Below are 17,630 nucleotides of genomic sequence, written 5' to 3'. Positions count from 1 at the left end.
TCAGAGAGATACAAGGGTCTGTAAATGCAATGAAAACAATTGGCCACATCAAATAATTGATATTAAACATGTCATTTTTACTTTTGAATACTTCAGTGCAAAGGATGTATTGAATAATTTAAGTGATATGTGTACACATATAAATCATTAGTCAAAACAAGGCTACATTTGATTGAATTATAAAAGGTATAATATGTGGTAAACTGAAGAGCCGTTTGGGAGCCGAAAGAGCCGGCTCTTCTTGGTGAGCCGAGCCAAATGATCCGGCTCACCAAGAAGAGCCGGAATTCCCATCACTAGCTGGCATACCAAAAACAAGATTTTATAGAAGCAGGAGAAGTCAAATATTGTTGAATAATTGTAATTTTTACCATGAAAATCATATACGTTCTTGTTTAAAGTATGCTTACGTTTTTTAACCGAGCCATTGTAGGGCGAGCTGTAACGAGGCTCAGTAAATAGTGATGTGTCGGTCGCGAACGAGCCGATTCTTTTGAACGGCTCTTTGGTACGAACGAGGGGAACCGAGTCCTACTTGGTGAGAGCCGTTCTTGTTATCGTTCAATCGTTGGTCCGCACTCACTGCCTGCCAAAATCCACTCGCCTTTTAAATAGCTTGATTTTGTTCCCCAAACGTATTCTGTGAAGATCCGCCCCTACTCTGTTTGGTAGGTTTCAGCACGAGGAGTGAGATGGGGTGGGTGTTAACGGAATACACGAGAGAGAGAAGTCATAACAAGTGGTACAGGACAGGTAGACAACGTGTTTTTCGGATGGAAAATGAGCCAAACGCGAAAACGCAGCAGCATTTGGATTCACTTCAACCAAAACCCAGGCAGTGATAAAGCGCACCATTTGTAAAGGCAAAATATCCTTTAAAGCAGGATCAACAAATAATCTCCATCGCCACTTAAAAACACAGTATCTAATATTAAGAGTTGCATGAATTCATTCAAGGCAAGGCAACTGTATTTACTTAACACATACAGAGGGTAAATTCAAAGTACATTCACTGACATGATGACATGGATATGGCGCCACCTTGTGTCATGTTTACAATGCCGATTATTGACATTAGGTCTGGCAATACAGTCAATCATTATCCTGGTGATTATTTTGCAAATAAACCTAGTAACCTTCAAAAAACGGCTCTTTTGAACGGCTCTTTGAAAGGAACGGAGCCATAAGATCCGGCTCCCTTCAAAGAGCCATAATTCCCATCACTATCAGTAAACTATTAACATGTGAGAAATATATGCATTTCATATTTAAGGGATTTATGTTTAGGATCCATGGATTATGCATCAAGTTGTACACTTATTCAAAACCGAGGAATACATCTATAGAAGTAGTGGGTGGCTCTTAAAAGAGCCGTTGTGTTGTTGGTATATCAGCAGCAGTTTACTTGGAGCTGGTGTACTTAGTCACGGCCTTGGTGCCCTCAGACACGGCGTGCTTGGCCAGCTCTCCGGGGAGCAGCAGGCGGACGGCGGTCTGGATCTCCCTGGAGGTGATGGTGCGGCGCTTGTTGTAGTGAGCCAGACGGGAGGCCTCCCCGGCGATGCGCTCAAAGATGTCGCTCACGAAGCAGTTCATGATGCCCATGGCCTTGGAGGAGATACCGGTGTCGGGGTGCACCTGCTTCATCACTTTGTACACGTAGATGGCGTAGCTCTCTTTCCTGGACTTTCTCCTCTTCTTGCCGGTCTTGCTGGGGGTTTTGGCGACGGCTTTCTTGGAGCCCTTCTTGGCCGCTTTCACGGGGGGTGCGTCTGCAGGCATGATTACAGGTCGAGGTCTGATAGCGCTATTGACTGCGGTAGGCAGAGCGGTCTATTTATATCCACCCTATGCAAATAGAACTGCGTTGTTGCTCGCATCGGATTGGTAGTTTTCCGAGGTGGATGTAGCGTATTCTGAGGTGGACTGAGCATGCGCAAAAAAGAATGCTGGGAGCAGTTTTCTTCCAAGTTATATAGCTAACATGCCTCTTACCAACTTGACTTAACAACACAGACTAATGCAATGTTTCTTCTTCCCAACAGGCCAACAGGCACCCAAAACATATGTTATAAAAGCCAATTAATCATTCCAGAGTTTAAGTGAAGTAAAAATGATGTTGTCATTAGCCCGCAGGTTATACACAGGCTTGATCATGCACAATTAAAGACAACGTTTCTGTGTTTTTGTGTACATGCTAACACCTACGTAGTTGACATGAAGTGTGAAAATAAATTGATTGCGTTTCGGACAACCAATAATGATGCTCTGAGAAATAATTTTCGGACTATTGAAATACATTTGGACTGATGTCGTTTTTTTTTTTTTTTTTTTTGTGTTAACATGTGAGGAACTATATAATTAGTTCTGAAAGCAATTCAATAATTCAAGTTTTCAAATAACAGTTATTTTATAAATGTCCATTCTAGTGGACGTCAGGACCATCTTCATGGACTTAATGACTCAATATTGTTGCAGGAGACGGAACTGAAGCAGACATTTTCTGTACCAGATAGTTCAGGGAGATTCAGATTTTGAGCTCTCAGATGATGAGAGAGATGAGGATTTCACACGGGATAGAAGAGGGTCAAGCACCCCCCCCCCGTTAGTAATTTACCGAGGCGGTACCGAAGTGGGCCGGTCGAGAGTCCCGGGCTGAGACCACATCCATAAAACTAGTCAAGATGACCCTACAGCCGTGCCGACTGGAGTCAATGAGGTACTTTTCCCACTACATTGACTACAAAGTCTTTGAAAATCTGGAAAGATTCACCAAAAACCAAACTAGTTTTTTAGTGACCAAATAAACAGCAATATTCAGATCAATTACTTATTCATGTTTTAAATAAAGGTGAATGTATTCTTGTATTAATATCACTCTATAACCATAATACGTTACAGACTCTATCTGTTAATTTTGGCTGTCTTTTCAAACTAAAATGGTCCCGACGTCCTCTACAGTGGACACTGTAACATTTAAAAATTAAATTAAAAGTCTAAATTGCAAGATGTTTTTTTAACCCTAAATAGGTAGGAAATCACATTAGCATTGAGCTAACGGAGTATTTACCAAATTAAAATTAAAAGGGTGTACACGGTAAAAATTGCCGTCGTGTAAACGTTTAGGTGTGGACAATACCCACACCGTCAGAATCCACTGTGGTATTTGATATATTGAATTAAAATATTCATCTTGGTTATCAGATAAGGAACGGTGAACAAAAACAAAAAGATGAAATGTTAAATACTTCTTTGTAAATTAGCATCCCGTTTTAGAGAAATTAAGATTATATATATATATATATATATATATATATATATATATATATATATATATATACACATACACACACCACACGTGTTTTATTGCATTTGACACATAGTAAAAGGAAACTCTTTATGTAATTTGGGTGGCTCTTAAAAGAGCCTTTGGTTGGTTGGTCTGACAGCTGCTTATCCCCCGAAGCCGTACAGGGTGCGGCCCTGCCTCTTCAGAGCGTACACCACATCCATGGCGGTCACGGTCTTCCTCTTGGCGTGCTCGGTGTAGGTGACGGCATCACGGATCACGTTCTCCAGGAACACCTTCAGCACACCGCGGGTCTCCTCGTAGATCAGACCGGAGATACGCTTCACTCCGCCGCGACGAGCCAGACGGCGGATGGCGGGCTTGGTGATGCCCTGGATGTTATCACGGAGCACTTTGCGGTGACGCTTAGCACCTCCTTTGCCGAGTCCCTTTCCTCCTTTTCCTCTTCCAGACATTTTTTGATCTTATTGATTATGAATGCAAAAGATGAATGTTTGCACCATGAGAAGCGGCTGTCTTTATTTCGAGTCAGCGGACGTGTTAGAGGTCAGCGGGCAGGGCCTTCAGTGGGCGGGGCCAACAAAGAGCAGCACTTATATACTTATTTTTTAAATATATCCGTTTTTCCTTCCACTTTTAAATGTAATTAATGTATGTATTTGAATCAATACTTTGCGTCTTCCTGCGTTATAAGTCGTATCAGAGGTAAGATTTACATAATAATTTAAATTAAGATTATCTTTAACAAATAGGTTTCTCTGCAAAACAAATCCCTCTTCGGAGCCCATTGCCACCAATAGATCCTGTAAGTCATTATGATAAGACGTGTTCTCCAAATAAAGATGTATTATGTTAAAAGAATGACAGAATAACATACTATATCAAAATAATGGAGTAGATCGCACATAATTCTCTAAACATCTCCAAATGTTGACTTCATCACTGAAAATGAGACTTATTATCAGTAGGGTTGTATACTCACAGTGAGGCTTGAACCTATCATACATTATGTTAAATACATGTTTATAACCTGTAGTTTTTAAACGTAAATATAACGAGGAGAAAGCAGCTCCTTGTTTCCGGTATCCATAATGATGCATGTTTGTTTTCCTTTAGTTTATGAGCAACCTTCCTTGTTCCTAGATCAATACTTTACATAAACATTGGAATAAAATGTATTACTTAACGGTTGTGATGTGATATTTTTATCTGCTGTAATGTTGTAACTTCCAACACATTGTTGAACACAAGATGGCAGCAGTAAACAACATCACTGCTGTGAGGAATACTTCCATCAACCTTTATAGCACAGGAAAACAGATTTTACAATACACCACTGATTTTCATAACCAGTGAAAAATGTATAATGTGTTATTAAAACAAAACCTAACACTGAACCATTCATTTTAGACATTTAAATGCAGACATGTTTACGACCCAGAAAACATAGAGACATCCACTGCTCAGGAAGCAACACAGATTTCAACGCTGATTCTAAAAAAATTGTTTTATTGACCTTGGTCTATCTAATATATATGTTATCATCGATTTCAAAAGTGTCTTGTTGCAAATGAACTGGTTGGCAGGACGGCTCTGTTGTGATTGGTCGACTGCTTGGATATGTCCCTTCCCTTACCCTATATAAAAATACTCCTTTTTATTATTGTTATATTTGTTGACTTACTGTCTAGGCCAGGGGTTCCCAACCCCCGGTCCGCGGACCGGTACCGGGCCGCAGAGGTGTTACTGCCGGGCCGCGAAATAGCTGTGAGTTTATCGTAATATTTGCAGAATTATAAATATATAAAAATATTTTATCATAATATTTTTTCAAAAAGTGTTTAATTTTCGCACCTATGCCACCAGTCATATTATTTCATCCAGTAGCTAGTTAATCTTTCACCAGAAAACCGTTGAAAATGGCTTTTATGATGAGGGATTCGGCGGCTCAGCCTTATAAGGTCTCCTCTCGTGCGCACGAGCATGTTACCGGTGCGCCAAGTAGGAAGAGGAGCGCACAGGAGACAACCGTTTGATTGCAGACTGTTATGTTTATGTGGGGAAATGGTGGTGCATACATTATTTGAGATATATTTCAAACTCGGACTTCATTTTAAGGACATGTCGGCCAGGGGTGTAGAGCTATTTGTTTAAGCACCGGATTGGCAAAACAGAAGAGTAAACCAGTCTGCCTTGATCTATGAATTAATGTCCGGGACTCTCGGACCCGCAGCTGCCCGCAGCTGCTTTATAGACGGAAACCCTCCTTCACTTCTTAAAACGGCTGCAGCATCCGGAGGCAGCGGCACGTATACTCCGCTTCTGAGAAGTGCAGCACCAGTATGACTGTGTTTAACTTCATCAGAACAGTTTAAGAGTGACTGCAGGCTGCTACGTGTTAACCACACACACCTATACACACACATCTACACACATCGAACTGCCCGATTACTCCCCCTTTTATTAGTTTTATGAAGGAGATGTCCAGTCAGTCACCAAGGCGCATGATGTGTGTGTGTATGTGCTCTGCTCAGCTCAGCTCTGTGTGTTCGGTGTGTTTGTGTCTGTCCGACACCGGCATTTGTTTTCAAATGTTTATGAACAGTAATTTACACACATATGGCTAACTCCATATATGCGGCTGTTCCCAAAATAAATTAGTTTAATCTTAATCTCGATGTAGTGCTAATGCTGTCGGAGTGCACCGGAACGAACGACACTATCATAATATCTTCTGAAAACAAATGCCAGTGTTCATAATGCGGCTTCTCCTCGTTTTCCCAGCATTCACTGGATTATCCGTAAATCATACAAACAAAACCAAAACGTTAATTTATCTGTTTTCCCGTTTTGGTTTAAAAACTGAATAACGTCGGTTTTTTGGTTTTCCGAAAAACCAAAAAATGACACCGGTTCTTTTTTAAACTTTGTTAATATGTTTTGGATGCATATTGTTCTAGTATCTGTTCAGGCTGTTACATACAATTAGCCTCTGTTGCTACCTGCTGGTGGTGAGTAAATATTAAAATCAGTTAAAATTGACAACCGGTCCGCGATTTTTTTTTAATGTATCTGCCGGTCCTTGGCACAATAAAGGTTGGGAACCCCTGGTCTAGGCTACCTGTTAGATTTGTTTATGTGTGCACCACCAGACACCAAAGCAAAAAAACTTGATTCTGATCACGTACAATGTGTTGGAGCGCTAGCCAGTAGAATCGCCAGTGTTCCTTAGTGATGTCACTTTGTTCAGGAAGTAAACAAAGGAGTCCAATGGAGGACTTCCTAAAAATCGTTTTACAGTAATATGTCACATTTTTAAGCTTCTACTTAATATCTTTTACTAAACTATAAATATCTGACAGCTCTAGTGTCACTTTTATATATTTCTTCATTTTTATTAAATATTATCTTGACAAAGTTCACTGCATAGCATTGCTACTGTGGCTAAATGTGCTAAGCTAACAGAAGTTGTTGGAAGTGTTAAGTGTAGTTTCTTTCTTCTTCTTTTTGTACTCGCATGCAGACTGTGTCAAGGTGAGCAGCAACAGCCAGCGTAACCATAAAAACCTCCAGCGTTTACAACCCGCCGCCATCATCAAACTTTCCATAATGTCGAGTTTTATGGACGTTAGCCGGTTAATGGTTTACAGGAGGACAGGTGACAGGGGGAAACAGAAACAAGATGGACACACAATCGTCCTTATCTCTTCTTTTGAAATGTTCCTTTTTTTCTAACCTCTTCAAAAGAACATACGGCTGAAAACCAAAGCCAGGCCCAATACGACTTGGCGTATTCGTTTACGTTTCTTTTAACACAACGTGTTCCCAGAGGAGGGAAAATAACTCAGATCTTACGTACCAGAGTGTAGGAATACTCTGTTACACGTAAAAGTAGAAAAGTATTCTCATCAAAATATAGTGAAAGTAGCGACAGTAAAAGTAGTCATTCTGCAGATTGGTCCATTTCAGAATAATATATATGATATGTTTTATAATGATTGATCATTAAAGTGTTCTCAAAGCTGGTAAAGGTGCAGCTAGTTTGAATGACTTTGTATACTGCAGGGTAGCTTGTGAATTTACTCCAGGTGGAACTAAAGTCTGATTTAACACTTAATAATAATAATAATACATTTTATTTGGGGGGCGCCTTTCATAGCACCCAAGGACACCTTACAGGGCATAGGGGCAATATAGGGAACAATTAAAACAGTGGATTTAGTGAAATATCAGCCGGGGTAAAACAAGACAAACAACTTGATTATATTTCACATCATTCATCCAGATTTGTAAAGTAACTAAAGGTATTAAATACATGTAGTGGAGTAAAAGTACACCATTTACCTATGTACAATATATATCAAATGAAAATACTTAAGTAAAGTACAAGGACCTCAAAATTGTACTTAAGGGCAGTACAACTCTGCTTGTACCTGTATGTGCTATTTAACTGGATATATATCACATCTAACAGCCGAAAGGGCTTCACATAGAAAACAGACGTAAGACTTAAACATCAATAAACAAAAGTCAATATAGAACAATAAAGTTATTTAAACACGTGAACCTTTATTTATACCCTTGTTTAACATTCAGTTAATTACAAAAACTACAACAACGAGAAATAACCACACAAACCGGTTAAAATAAATAAAGCCATTCAAACATTTCTCATATGTAAATTAAGATAACTAAGATGTACAAATAAAATACAGTTATCTAAAATGCCTCAGATTTGAACAATTGGTCTAAATTATTTTGTGTTAAATCAAATAACAAAAATGACAATAGATGTTTGCACGATAAATGTACATTTCCAAAATAAAAAATGCAGATAAAAGCCAAATGTGAATCTATCAAAAACAATAATGTAATTTAAAATCTAGGGCTAATAAATGAACATATATTTTCAAATACGTTATATATATTTTTTTCTTATTCCTATTTACATTCTTACTTCAAAGTTCTTATACGTATTCTATTAGACCTCATAAATGTCAAGAAAAATAAACTTTTTCCAACAAATAAATAATGAATCCATAGACATTTAATAAAAGATATTTGCCATTCAGAAGCAGCTGAACCACATTATGCAACATCAATATAACGTCTATTAAACACTTGGAAACACAAATACACTCGCGCGTGTGTGTAATGACAATTATTGTAGCTTTTATGTGATTTTACTGCAGCAGACTAAACTAAATACTCATCAGTGTAAAACAATAAATCTCCCATAAATCCATAAAGAAGCAGATAATTCCTCTTCAGGTCGTCGGTTTAAATCCAGAGGGTCGAAGAAAACCTCCTTATTAAATAAAAATTAAATCATTTCTAGATATAAGCATACCATTTTATTTTGCAACTGGATTATATTTACTTTAACTATTATTTTCAATATGTACCCAAAATAATGTTTACAAATTAAATATTGGTGATAACATTATAATAACACAAATTAATATGTTGTTGCTTATTATTTATTACATTTTGTATTGTTCCCTTATTTCTGTACCCATTTTTATATTTCCTTTTTGTATTGATTGTTTTATTTATTTAAAGAGTCCTCTCCTGCTGATGTTCAGGTGTATATCAGTATTCAGTGTCTCTACTTTAAAGAGTCCTCTCCTGGCAACCTGGTCTCACCAGAATGCGTGACTCCACCACGACTCCTTAACACCGCATTGCGTGGTGGAGTCACGAACTTTGCTACATTTACGTGTCTGCACCACGCAAACAACCCCAATGTAAAGTGAATGAGGCTCCTTTGTCGTGGTGCACACACGCATTTCTATAACGTCCAGCAGTGAGCTTTTATTCTATAAAACGTTTTTAAAATCTACTTTATAGCTTGTAGTAACTCACAGGAGGCTTCTTTTATTTTATTTGTATTCATAATCATTTTTATTTTTCGTCAGAATGTATTATGGTGCATTATTCACCAATGTTTGTTCTCAAAAAACAATGCATTGTGTGTAATACAACTGTGATTTTTATTAAATTAGTTCGTTTTTAAGGAAGGCCAGAGCTTCAGCTGTGTCAAAGAGATTGTTCCCTTTAGTTAACGTTATTTAAAAGATAATTATATTCCTATTTGATTAAGTCCCCTTTATTGTATTACGGACCCAAAGAGCTGAGCGTCCATTCCCATTGGATAACAGAGCATTTTACACCCGGAAGTAAGTATTCTCCTTACTGTCCATTGATTTTATTTACAGTGATATCTGCACTACTCATCAACTCAAAAACACCAGATTATCCTTGTTAATTACACTACATTGATTGGTTTAAATTGTGTGCAATGCTTTTGTATTTTCCCCTTTCGATTCGGAGAAACAAATATTTGTTCGTCGTGTGTGGATGGCAGAAGGCACTACACTACCCAGAATCCTCAGCTATAGGACTACACCATGTGCTTAGAACGTGTCCTACCCCCCCCTTAGGTCACAGGCTCCTCCAACAGTGCAACACAATAAAACAGATAGGCTACACAGAACAAATAGTGCAAGTAAATACAAAAAGAAAAATAGTAAAATAGTAAAAAGTGAAATAGTGCAATAAGAGTCTATATACAAGTGATTGGAATATGATATATTAGATAAATAATTTCTAAGTAGCAGCCAGATGAATGTTATGGATGTTGTTTCTAAGTTCAGGTGTTTAATAGTCTTATGGCCTGTGGGATGAAACTGTCCCTGAGTCTGGTGGTTTTAGTCCGGATGCTGCGGTACCGCCTGCCAGACGGCAGCAGACAGAACAGTTTGTGGGGTGATGGGGGTCTTTTATAATCCTGAGGGCTTTCTTTAAGGTTAACCTGGTATTTTTACTCCACTACATTTATTTTAGTTACTTTACAGATTTGGATTAATGATGTGAAATATAAACAACCCTTAAATCAGACTTTAGTTACACCGGAGTAAAATTCAGTGAATTCAGCCAACAATCAGGCGAGATATTTGGTAGTGGGTGCTTGAGAAGACTAAATATGTATCTGCAGATCCCTAAAGCATATTCATTACTCGTTATTCTCTACTAATAGTTCATTAAAAACTGTATATAATGGCTATTTTGCACATCCCTTTCAAGATTTCAAGATTTTCTAAGGTTTATTGACATATCATATACACAACTACGGTGTAGTTATGCAATGAATGAAACACTTGGGTCACAGGTTCATCAACAGTGCATCACAAGACATCTATCGATATCTGTGTACCTCCACCATTAAACATATTCTGCACATTTCTTATACTATCTACATACATCTTATAAGAGTATAATTAATATGTATAATATCAGTTAAAATAAGTGCTTCAACATAGTTAACATTGAAGGAAAGTTGATTGTCAAGTTCCAAAACAAACCATGCAATATATTAGACGTTAAGTACTTTGTCAGGCTTAATATCTGTAGATACCCTCAAAGCTTTTTTCTTATTTAAAAGACGACCTTAACCTAAAGTATTCTTTAATGTTTAAATAAAGCCTTATAAGTTTGTCTGTTTTGCACATCCTTCTATCAGGCACTAAACTGTTTTATTGTAGAGATCACTTACAGTATCTTCTTGATATTTTCTATTCTATATTATTTATATCATTGACCTTCCACTTTCCCACTATATTAAGAGTATGTACTCTTAATATTGAAATGTTTTCATCAAATATAACACATTCAAAAGTGCTTTACAAAAATGAAAGACATTAAGAAAAAGGCATTTTAAAACAGTCAATAAAAAGCAACCCAATCTACCTGCATTGCATTACTCTAAACGTGTAATAACGTGCTTTAACCAGTAGGAGGTGCGGGTTAAAAAGCTGTCAAGTTTACAGTGTTAACAAAATAAAATATACTGCTGTTTCTGGTTTAGTTTACGACGGATATATTCTGTTATTGTTTTGATATTTGTAACACAAAAGCGATGTAAAAAACCCACAGCAACACAGAAAAGATGGTCTTAACATGACCCAGCGGTCTAGTAGTTAATAAAAAACAATAATATCAAAACAAATTATTACTACTAACTTTATTGTGAAATTAAAATAGAACGGTAAAAGAATAGTTTCCGGTCCATTCTGAGGCCCGATCTCTGTAGATAAATAAAGAACTACGACAGATGTGTAATGTTTAATGCAGCCAAACCATTCATTACAATGCATTCATGTGATGACTTTCAAAGAGTAAAGCAAGCACTGCTGAATAAAGTATGATTTGATCTTTGACGAAACGTTTTTTTCATTGGAATGCAGTTGGAGGTCAGCTGAGGATTCTGGGTAGTGTAGTGTCTTCTACCATCCACACACTCCGAAAACATATTTGTTTCTCCGAATCGAAAGGGGAAAATACAAAAGCATTGTACACAATTTAAACCAATCAATGTTGTGTAATTAACAAGGATAATCTGGTGTTTTTGAGTTGATGAGTAGTGCAGATATCACTGTAAATAAAATCAATGGACAGTAAGGAGAATACTTACTTCCGGGTGTAAAATGCTCTGTTATCCAATGGGAATGGACGCTCAGCTCTTTGGGTCCGTAATACAATAAAGGGTACTTAATCAAATAGGAATATAATTATCTTTTAAATAACGTTAACTAAAGGGAACAATCTCTTTGACACAGCTGAAGCTCTGGCCTTCCTTAAAAACGAACTAATTTAATAAAAATCACAGTTGTATTACTTACAATACATTGTTTTTTGAGAACAAACATTGGTGAATAATGCACCATAATACATTCTGACGAAAAATAAAAATTATTATGAATACAAATAAAATAAAAGAAGCCTCCTGTGAGTTACTACAAGCTATACAGTAGATTTTAAAAACGTTTTATAGAATAAAAGCTCACTGCTGGACGTTGTAGAAATGCGTGTGTGCACCACGACAAAGGAGCCTCATTCACTTTACATTGGCGTTGTTTGCGTGGTGCAGACACGTAAATGTAACAAAGTTCGTGACTCCACCACGCAATGCGGTGTTAAGGAGTCGTGGTGGAGTCACGCATTCTGGTGAGATCAGGTTGCTCCTGGTGATGTTCAGGTGTATATCAGTATGTAGTGTCTCTACTTTAAAGAGTCCTCTCCTGCTGATGTTCAGGTTCATATCAGTATGTAGTGTCTCTACTTTAAAGAGTCCTCTCCTGCTGATGTTCAGGTGTATATCAGTATGTAGTGTCTCTACTTTAAAGAGTCCTCTTCTGCTGATGTTCAGGTGTATATCAGTATGTACTGTCTCTACTTTAAAGAGTCCTCTCCTGCTGATGTTCAGGTGTATATCAGTATGTAGTGTCTCTACTTTAAAGAGTCCTCTCCTGCTGATGTTCAGGTGTATATCAGTGTGTAGTCTCTCTACTTTAAAGAGTCCTCTCCTGCTGATGTTCAGGTGTATATCAGTATGTAGTGTCTCTACTTTAAAGAGTCCTCTCCTGCTGATGTTCAGGTGTATATCAGTATGTAGTGGGTGTTTCTCAATCGCGAGTACGCTTGCTTGGTAGCACATGTCTTCCGAGTCACTTGCTTCAGAAGCGAGGCAAGAATACTTCCTGGCATTCGGAAAACAACGAGTGGAACAGGCTAGCAAGTGTGCAGGTGTGCGTCATATGAGAGGCCCCGCCTTACATTTTCCGCCACAGATTTGGGGAAATTAGTCCGTGCGCAAAGCATTGTGGGGATTTTAAGGATGCGAAGTCTACCCATGTGCAGCCTCGAAATTTCCCCCAAACCAAGGATGCGGCCTCGGTGGAATTTCAAGTATGCTGGACATTGGAACGGTCCTGCTGCGCCACTTGATGACGTAGCATCCTTGAAATATTGGCTTGGAAGCCAATATCCTCGCGATTGAGAAACGGCCACAGTCTCTACTTTAAAGAGTCCTCTCCTCTGTGATTGGTTAGCTGGCCGGTTCTGTTGTGATTAGTTATCTGCTTAGAGATGTCCCGCCCCTTAGCCTATCACGTACAATGTGTTGGAGTTCTAGCCAATAGGAGCGTAAGTGTTTCATAGTGATGTCACTGTTTTTTGGCAGGAACCAAAACAGTATTTTTCTACGAGTAGAAAATTAATCTGCACTTATTCTGATAAAACTCTTGTGATAACTGCATTGAGTACTTTTAATATTTGAAGTACATTTCACTTATTTTACCTACTTTCACAATTCCAATTCAGGATTTTTACTTTTTCACTGAGTAGTACTGCAGTGAAGGATCTAAATATTTATCTTATGACTGTAATATGTATTCATTCAGTATCTACAGGATGATATATCTACAGTATGACCTCTGATAACTGTGATATTATTTAGTTAATACGAAGAGCCATGTGATGTTTTTCCCAACGTTCTGTTTAACACAAATCATGAATCACCCTCTTGTCCTCTTGTTTACCTCAAGCGTTTATGGACAATAATAAATATAAAACCCTGAGAACCTGTACGCAGCTTTTAAAAAGAAAAAAAATCATTAACCTTTTACTGCCAGGCAAACATAAAGTCACTCGTATCTTCAAAAAACATCGACTGCTCAGGAAGCGACACAGATCTCAACGCTGATTCTAAGAGGATTATTTTTCCTGATCTTATCATATTTTATCGTTCTAATATCTCAAATTTATTATTTTTAAATCAATGGAAGGAACAGGTTAGCTGGCCGGCTCTGTTGTGATTGGTCAACCGCTTAGAGACGTCCCGCCCCTTAGCCTATCACGTACAATGTGTTGGAGCGCTAGCCAATAGGAATGCGAGTGTTACGCTGTGATGTCACTGTATTCCGGTTAGTAAATGTTGTACTTATAATTATTTTACAGTAATATTTCCATTTGCTTCTGCAAAACATCTGCTGAAGTGTCAAAATATACTAAATACTAGGGCTGTCAGTCGATTAAAATATTTAATCGCGATTAATCGCATGATTGTCCATAGTTAATCGCGATTAATCGCAAATTAATCGCACATTTTTTATCTGTTCTAAATGTACCTTAGAGGGATATTTTTCAAGTTTTTAATACTCTTATCAACATATGAGTGGACAACTATGCTTTATATGTTTGTTTATTATCATTTGAACAATGACAAATATTCTCATGAATATTAAACACAACAACCTGAACATTACAAATATTCGCCTCAATTCAACCTGGAACCTCTCTCATACAATACTGTGTGTGTGTGTGTGTGTGTGTGTGTGTGTGTGTGTGTGTGTGTGTGTGTGTGTGTGTGTGTGTGTGTGTGTGTGTGTGTGTGTGTGTGTGTGTGTGTGTGTGTGTGTGTGTGTGTGTGTGTGTGTGTGTGAGTGAGAATGTGGAGACACTGTGATGGATCGTTGGAGCTATGTGCAGCTCAAGGCATATATGCCTGTGTGTATGAGCTGTGTTGCGCGCACTATCCGTGCTGAGTGTGCTGTCTGGCTACCTGCATAAAGTCAAGTGCTCGGCGCAGTTGTCGGCGAAATGTCGCTCCTCTGTTTTCATTGAAACAGCTCCTTATATCCGTTAGCTCAGCTAGCTAGCACCAGATGCTAACAACAACACGTAAGGTGTGCTTCGCTCGCGCCACACATACACACACCCTCCCGGTCCTCCCGATGGCCAGTCCGGGCCTGCCGGTGAGCGTGGAAGTGTGGTCTGCCACAAGCGGGCAGCAGGAGCGGGGCTGTCAGCATCAGCTTGTAGATGGTATTTTAAACTCGATGCGCTCTGAAACTACGGCGGCCGAGGACAAAAAATACACATGCGTTAATCGCGTTAAAATAATTAGTGGCGTTAATTTTTTTTTGCGTTAACGCGTTATTAACGCGTTAACTTGACAGCCCTACTAAATACATATTTAAATAAATGACACAGTAGATAAATTAAAAAGGCCTTTTGAGTTTTCCCTTTCCTGTAGTGTTTTATAAAGTAACTCGCCTATTAATTAACTTCCCTGTTAAATGTCCTTTATTTCGTATTTAGACACAAAATATACAATATCATATATTTATATTTTAACCATTTGAAATGTGTTTATTTTTTTTTAATATAATTCAAAAGCGGTTGTTTATTGGCTTTCTTTTTTATTTATGGATGAAAATAAATGTACAACTCAATAGCCTTTTTTCGTATACGACTGTATTTTCTCCATTATTTTCTCCATTATTAGGAATTATTTGACAAACTCTTGGAAATTAAATGTGTTCCCGGCTCGATCACATGCATTACCGTGGACAGGAGGACAAGAGGTTTTTGCGTCTCCTTCTCGCAGTCAAACGGTGTTAAAACTCACGCTGCATCTCTGAGGCACCCGGTCACACGTTGCAGGTGCAGTCTGGGTAAACAATGGCGGGGAAGAAATCCCCCCCCCCTCACACACACGTCGTTAGCATGCTTTAAGAGAATTAGCATTTTAGCTTGCCGCCGCTCGGGGTCGAGACCTTTGGCAGGAGTGAAGTAAGACACAGGTTAATAGGGCTGTTAAAATGTCACCCATGTTCATGTGAGAGGTCAAATCATGAGAGTATTACAAGGCAAACAGTGACACACACACACACACACACACACACACACACACATTTAAGCAGCCTATCCCTTGTGTGCTATGTCGAAAATCAAATAGTTTATGTAAGTTTCCTATATGATTAGCTCACACACACACACATGAAAGCGGCCGCTGTGCTTCATCTGACTGACTGTGTGTGTGTGTGTGTGTGTGTGTGTGTGTGTGTGTGTGTGTGTGTGTGTGTGTGTGTGTGTGTGTGTGTGTGTGTGCGTGTGCGTGTGCGTGTGCGTGTGCGTGTGCGTGTGTGTGTGTGTGTGTTTGTGTTTGTATTTTGTCAGTACATTTATTTTAATATTCCCTAAGTTGTTCATTCATTTGTCTTTATTTTGCTATTTATTTTTTTCTTCAGGGGAAATAAATTCTAGGGGGAAATGTAGAACTTTTTTTTCAAAAAAATCAATTAATAAAATAAAGTCAATAAATAGGGAAACTAAATGCAAGGTAGGTTTATTTATACAGCAGCTTTCAACACAAGGCAATTCAAAGTTTACTGAAATGAAAGACATTAAGATCATTAAGAAATAGTGCAGCGGAAACACTTTATAAAATGGCAAAGATGACAAAATATACATAAAACAAGCTAATATAGAACAACACAGGTATAAAATACATGAATGAAGTTACAGTGCAATATTGAATAGTTATCTAGCCTGGATTTAAAAGGACCTGCAGATTTCTGGGAGTTTGTTCCAGTCTCTGACAGGAAGCAGTGTAAAGACCTCAGAACTGGACTGATCCACTTTCTGTGGGTTAGTGAGGAACCAGTGTAAAGACTTTTACACAGCTTTCTAATAGATGTTTTAGTGAGACCTGTAAAGACACCATTATCGAGTCTACTGAAGATAAAGGCATGGACAAGTGTTTCCCAATACTAAAGTGAATGAATAAAGAAGGAAATATTCATTTATCTCACATTTTACCAGCAATGAATGCCTCGATTTATTAATGTTTTCGTGGCATGTTGATTCCTTATCTAGTGATTTATTTATTCAGCTTACGTCCTCCATTAACCTGAAACTTCCACAAAAACCTAACATTTATTTCTGCTTTTTAAACAGATTTTTTTTATTGTTTTCCTGCTTCTCTTTGTTTGCGGCCTTCAGATATAAATATATAACTTAATTGGGGTCATAACCAGGACGCCAGCGTCACATAAAACTGAAATGCAGGTGACTTACTTTTACTTTTGCATCAGTTGAACAGAGCTGAAACACTGAAAAGCAGATAAATCCTTGATTAAATGTAATAATAATGCATTTAATTAATAAATGAAACAAAACAATTGTAAATAAAGAATGTGTCAATGAGCAAAGATACAACTGACTACATACTGATATACACCTGAACATCAGCAGGAGAGGACTCTTTAAAGTAGAGACACTACATACTGATATAAACCTGGAAATTCTGAGGCCCCTTTATTGAAACCTAATAGACAAGAAATCAAAAAACAATGGATTAAACCGGCAGCACAGAAATCCAGATGAATTGTCCAGTAAAAGTACATATTTAGTAGAAACTTGGTAGCAGAGGTCTTTATTTTCAAATTGATTTCTCTTCCAGAAGAACTATGCCAAGGTTCATGAGGGATTAACAGTCTGAAAATATAATCTGGAGCCAGAGCCCAGTGCCTTAAAGTCAATCACTAAATATAAAAATCTATCCTCAAACAAACACGCTTTACAGGGAAAATAAGGAACAAAGATGAAGATATACATTTCCTCTCTGTCTTTTGTTATTCTACACAACAAGGAGAAGACAAACATGAACTTGGAGAGGCATCAGGATTCTGTCGTG

At 38.0% G+C, this 17,630-nt stretch overlaps 2 protein-coding genes across 2 annotated transcripts; both read right to left on the bottom strand.

Moving 5' to 3' along the window:
* Positions 1–1,400: 1,400 nt before the first annotated feature.
* On the bottom strand, positions 1,401–1,790 carry LOC117469577 (histone H2B 1.2-like). Its single transcript, XM_034114018.1, has one exon. The coding sequence runs from the start codon at positions 1,780–1,782 to the stop codon at positions 1,402–1,404; it is 381 nt and encodes a 126-aa protein (XP_033969909.1). The 5' UTR covers positions 1,783–1,790; the 3' UTR covers position 1,401.
* A 1,593-nt stretch (positions 1,791–3,383) lies between these two features.
* On the bottom strand, positions 3,384–3,765 carry LOC117469591 (histone H4). Its single transcript, XM_034114030.1, has one exon. It carries the CDS (start codon positions 3,763–3,765, stop codon positions 3,454–3,456), a length of 312 nt encoding a protein of 103 aa, XP_033969921.1. The 3' UTR covers positions 3,384–3,453.
* Between the last annotated feature and the right edge of the window lie 13,865 nt (positions 3,766–17,630).

Source organism: Trematomus bernacchii, unplaced genomic scaffold (genome assembly GCF_902827165.1).
Source record: "Trematomus bernacchii unplaced genomic scaffold, fTreBer1.1, whole genome shotgun sequence".
Lineage (NCBI taxonomy): Eukaryota > Metazoa > Chordata > Actinopteri > Perciformes > Nototheniidae > Trematomus > Trematomus bernacchii.
This window is presented reverse-complemented; position numbering and strand designations above follow the sequence as displayed.